At 39.7% G+C, this 5563-nt stretch overlaps 1 protein-coding gene across 1 annotated transcript; it reads left to right on the top strand.

Moving 5' to 3' along the window:
- Positions 1 to 133: 133 nt before the first annotated feature.
- Positions 134 to 4543, top strand: TPRKB (TP53RK binding protein). The gene is made up of 4 exons (XM_009289022.2): positions 134 to 320; positions 1058 to 1180; positions 1469 to 1645; positions 2476 to 4543. Exons 1-4 carry the CDS (start codon positions 180 to 182, stop codon positions 2560 to 2562), a joined length of 528 nt encoding a protein of 175 aa, XP_009287297.1. The 5' UTR covers positions 134 to 179; the 3' UTR covers positions 2563 to 4543.
- Positions 4544 to 5563: the final 1020 nt, after the last annotated feature.

Below are 5563 nucleotides of genomic sequence, written 5' to 3'. Positions count from 1 at the left end.
CGTGGGGGTTCCCCTCTAAGAAGCGTTGAAAACCGTATATGAATGGTTGCGTGTTATTAAAATTCTGTTCTATGCGAGACAAGAGTGGGTGCGTCTTTGTGTAATCGTTACTCTGGCAAACGCTGTAGGGCTGGTGCTGCGGAGCGCTGCCCGGGGCCGGTCTGCGCCATCGGTGCGAGATGGATTTAAGGCACCAGCTAGAGCTGTTCCCTGACTGCAGCGTGACTCTCCTCCTCTTTAACCACGTGAAAAATGCCGCTGCTCTAAGAAAAAAAGCCATGGAAGGATCCATTGAAGGAGCATTAATAAACCCTGCAATGGTGAGTGAATGCTTGTGTCGACCTGTTTGTACTGCGTTACGGTTTTGAAGGCAGTGTGGAAGTCCTTCTCTCTGGGAACTCTGTGGAAAACGACCTGCGCTTGTAATCCCTGTCACACGAGTTGCTACGCACGTACTTCGCTTTCTCAGCACAAATGCCCCTCCTTTGATTTCATTACAGTGTCGTGCAGTGTAAGGGTTCATCTGTGTAAAAGAAACAGCCTTGGCAGGATTGGCCAAGACAATTGTTGTCTTGATTTGCCTCACATCCTACTTGGTGGAGCTATTTAAATCTACTTCCATCTGTAAAAGGTAGTACTAATTGCTTAATGCTGTCAAAAATCTACTATTTGGAGCCTTTGTTCTCATGTAGACACATAACTAGTTTCTGAATCTAGTCTTTTTTGTTAGAATTCGCAAAGCAGTAGTTAGGGAAGGGAAAAAAAGAATCTACTCTGGCAATTTACTGACAGAAGATTTATTAATGTGATTCTTTTTTCAAAAGATTTCAGTAACCTGATTGAGAGAGTGTAATCTTTATGTCAAGTATTATCCCACGCAGGAAATAATCACATTGACTTTGGAATAGCAAGGATTGCTAAAATAACTAGCAGAATACTGTTTTGCTCACTTCTACAATTGCAGACTTAGGCTATCAAAATTGAGTGGTCAGGATTTTTTCAGAGTTCAAAATAGTGTGTTAAATTTCCGTTTTTCTTCTTCTGCTGTGTTTTACAGATTGTAGATCCTTTTCAAATTCTTGTGGCAGCCAACAAAGCAGTTCATCTACACAAGATAGGTAAAATGAAGACCAGAACTCTCTATGCAGAAATTATTTTCAGCCTTTCACCAAACAACAATGTAAGTTTTACTGAACAAATGTCTTTTTTGCCAGAGAAGCTTGCTAAGATCCATGCAGCCAAACTAAATATACGTATTCACTTAACTGTTTACCTGGCTACTAATAGAAGTTACTGCTATTTTTAATAACACTAATATGCTGTTATCTCTTGTAGCTTGTCAGAATTCCCTTAATGTAACGTGTGTCAATTTATACTCTTGGTTTATTTGACTCAGTAACTGAAAAGGTTGTTTATATGTAGTGAGAAAATGACTTATGGTATTTGACATTTTTCGTCTTTTCTTAAGATTTCAGATGCATTTAAAAAGTTTGGCATTTCAGACAGTGACACAGCAGTACTCATTGTTCTGATTGTGGACAGAGAAAAAACTGTAAATCTGGAAGATATAGCATCTCAGGTAGAAGGCCAACAGGTTTCTCTAGATGAACTCCCCCAACTAACAGACACTGCCAAAGTTAAAAAGGTATGTAGCCAAAAGAGATGACTGGTGTAGGAAAAAGGGATCGTTTATTTAGTTGTCTGATTAAATATCAATGGACATAATTAACTTAGGGTCTGTATTTCTTTAGCACAACTGAAAGCTTGTTTTAAGTGAACCTTGATTATTTCTTTCTTACAATTTTTTTACTTGAAAAAAATTCTAGTTGTCGTACCCTGACATCACAAATTTTAAGTCTTCAAATTCATAACATTGTCAGGAAGTTGGAACATAAAAATAAATTCCAGATTGCTGCCTACCATTCAGGCACTTTTCTTCCTGTTTTCTCAGGCAAATACCGATTTAATTAAAAATAAACTTTCATTCCTGAACAGTTTCATAATCTTAGGCACATAAATAGTCCCAGCGTGTGCGGCTAAAATAAAAATGTCTTGATTAGCTGCTAGGAGCAGTGTTAGGGCATGTGTGCTCTTAACAGATGACCAAATGCTAGATAGGTACCTTGAAGCATATGTGTTTCACTTGATAAAATTCAAGTAACTTAAATCATCTTGATCATGTCCATCAAGGTAGTGATGGGAGACATAGGAATAAAATTGGACAAATCATAGCATATAACGTGGAGCTAAAAGTGCTGCTCTCATTCAGTTTCTTAGCTTTCCTTTATGTCTTGCGGTTTCAGAATTTGCTTGGTTCCTCAGTCCCTATTTTGTCTTGCAGTCACAAGATAGGAATTTCCAATGTAAAAAGTGGGGGAGAGGGGGAAGTCTTTTCTTGTGTACATAGTTTTAGAAGATACGTGGTCAATTTTTTTCTTCCGTATACAGCTTTTATGTTTTTCTTTTTTTCTGCAGATGTACAAAGTTACTCCGCAGGAAGAAAAAATCGGCACCTTATTGGATAGTATTGTTTGCAGAATGTCAACAAAAGATGTTTTATGAAAATGTGGAAATAAATTTGTTTTAAAGGAAAAAGAGGGCTTTTTAAGGTGTAAAAACACTTCATTGCAATTCATCCTGCATTTCAGAGAAAGTGGTGTAGTACTGAGTAGTTTGATGACATCTGAGCTTTAACCATAAATGAGCAAGCTTGGATATGGGGGTAATCTGAGCTATATTCTAAGCACAGAGAGCAATTCTGCCGTGCAAAGCAGAATTTGCCATTGGCATTTCTGTCCACTTTCTTAACGAGAAAAAAATCACTTTTGCCAGTACCGTAAGTTGATCATAAACAGAAGGCTTGGAAATCTACTTAATTTTCTCTATCATCAAATGTTTTGCTAGTCCCAGATAGGATTCAAACGTTGTAAATCATTTTTATTAACCCTTCCCTGATCTGTTTTGTTTTGGCACCCCTGATGGATGATATCCTTTTAACGATACTACTGCTGGAAAAGGTATGAATACTATGGCAATCATGAGCAATACTAAGTATTGCTGATGGACTAGAAAAAGGAAAGTTTCCAAAACTATCAGCAGCACCTCCCTCTTTCTGCTAATGAGATAGAGTCGCTGCCCACCCTTTGGGAACAGGAAGGGGTGGGAGGGGCACCACGGCAGCCAGTGGTGGGGACAGTGTGGAGCAGGGGCGTCAGAGGTGTGCAGAACAATGAATAAGGCCAGTATGGATGATGCTATGGTCGTGTTAGCACCTGACAATCTGATGTCATCAGATGCAGCATACTGCTGAGGTACTTGTGTGTTGCTGTGGTACCTTAGTGTTGGCATTAAAGGACAATGAGAGGTGCTTTTACTTTATAACACTGAATTATGCTGGCTTTCTAGGGCCTGGTTCCAGGTGCAGAATTCACAGAGAAATTTGCACCAGAGATTTATTCACTTAAATTGTCGATATAACTTACATAGCATTCTGAAAGGATCATTGAACTCATTTCATTTGGTTGAACCAGTGTCAGGAAAGGCCATCAAAGGGACCTAAAAAGAACATTGATTTTCAACAGTCACCAGGTCCAACAGCCCTGCATGAGTATCATTTAATCACATGCAGGCATCCTGTTTAAGAAAAATTACTGTCCTAATTAGGTAGAAATCCATACTGTTGGTTATTGTTACGCTGGTTTGATTTTGGTTAATTCTTTCCTCAATTAAAACACAGTAGTACAAATACTGCCCTTTTCTTACCAACCAAATCAATGGCAAAATACTTACCAAGTACCAAGGGAACTACAAGGTTTATCAAAATAAATGATTCAGGAGAAATGGCTGTGCTGATTTCTTGGTTTAAAGATGGCTTTACATAATGTTTCATTCTCTCTAAAGGGAAATGTGAGGCAGTAGTAAAAAATGGAGCTTGGAAGGGCTCGAGTCTTTTGAAATAAAACGTGTGTAACATCAGCATGTGAGAATGACCATGGAAAATAAAAGACTTGTTTTCCTTTTCCAACAGTCCAGTTGGTACATGGGGTATATCATCAGATTTGCTGGCTGAACTGCTGACATTGTTTTTGGTAGCTTAAAATAACAGCAGACAGGTATGCTTAAACCACAGCCTTTTTTGAACATGTAAAACATCATTCTGGTCTGTTTAATGTAGGAGAAATATTAATAAAAAGACCACTGCATAACAATTGATACACAAGTTCCAAGCTTGGGTTCACAGCTTCCAATTCTTGTCAGTCTATTTCACTGGTATAGAAACAGTAAATAGTTTGTTACTGTTGACATGAGTTAAATTACGGAATTGTGATTTACTGTGAGACCCGAATGAGCTATTTTCATGGGTGGATTTCCTGGAAATGATTTTGGGAGCTGAAGTCCCCATAGTATCATTCAGTCAGGCAGATGATTTGGGTCTGTTGGCAGTGAAGACTATGCCATTGCCCTGCAAGACCACAGTTTTCCCCTAGTCCTAACTGCATTAGCTAAGTTAAACATTATTTACAAAAACTGGTAATAAATGTAGATTTTGTTGACCCTGCAAAGTTATGCTTGTCTTTCTGAACACATTAAAAATTAGTAAATTTGGATCTATAATGTTACTGTTAAACCAACCACTGCTGTTGTCCAGCAAAGCAAAAGTTTAAGGAAAAAAGACAGGTTTTTCAAAACATCTAATGTTCTGCTTCTGTCTCCTCTGAACTCTCATACCTCATCTCTTCTATCACAAGGTGAAAGAGAGGAAGCTGAAGCATTTTCAGTATCTTATTTTGATCTCCAGTGCTTCAGAGGCAGGATTATACCTGCAGGATTTATAAATTTAACAACTGAACCCAAAAGTATGAAGCGTCGTCAGTTGTTCTAGTTTTTCTTTTTTTTCAGGTGGGGTGGTGGTTGGGGGGTTTTTTGCCTGTGCTGCCTTTTTAACGTTGTGTATATGACACAAATTGAGCAAAACCAGCAGCCTGTGCTTCTAAAAGATGATGACTAAAACCTTGTCCACCACAGAACTCACTTCCCTGCTTGAATGCTTTGCAATACATGAGTTTAAGTCTTAGGGGGAAGAAAAAAAAAAAAAGAGACAGGGCAAGCAAGAAACGGACTGTATGTACAAAGCCATCTTTTACAATGACTTTGTAATATGTGGTAAACCCAGCAGGCTATTGCTGTTCAAGAGGGTTCCCAAGCTTTCAGCCTAGGTAGATCTGATACATGTCCAAACTGCTGGCCTGTCCATCATGTGGTGGTCGGAGGCCGTCTTGGGCTTAGCGACCATGAAATGGTAGAATTCTCGATTCTTGGTGACGTAAGGAGGGGGGCAGCAAAACCGCAACCATGGACTTCCGGAGGGCGGACTTTGGCCTGTTCAGGACACTGGTTGAGAGAGTCCCTTGGGAGACGGTCCTGAAGGGCAAAGGGGTCCAGGAAGGCTGGACGATCTTCAAGAAGGAAGTCTTAAAGGCGCAGGAGCAGGCTGTCCCCATGTGCTGTAAGAAGAACGGGCGGGGAAGACGACCGGCCTGGCTGAACGGGGAGCTCTTGCTGG

The sequence above is a fragment of the Aptenodytes forsteri genome, unplaced genomic scaffold, assembly GCF_000699145.1.
Source record: "Aptenodytes forsteri isolate BGI_AS27 unplaced genomic scaffold, ASM69914v1 Scaffold137, whole genome shotgun sequence".
Classification (NCBI taxonomy): Eukaryota; Metazoa; Chordata; class Aves; order Sphenisciformes; family Spheniscidae; genus Aptenodytes; species Aptenodytes forsteri.
This window is presented reverse-complemented; position numbering and strand designations above follow the sequence as displayed.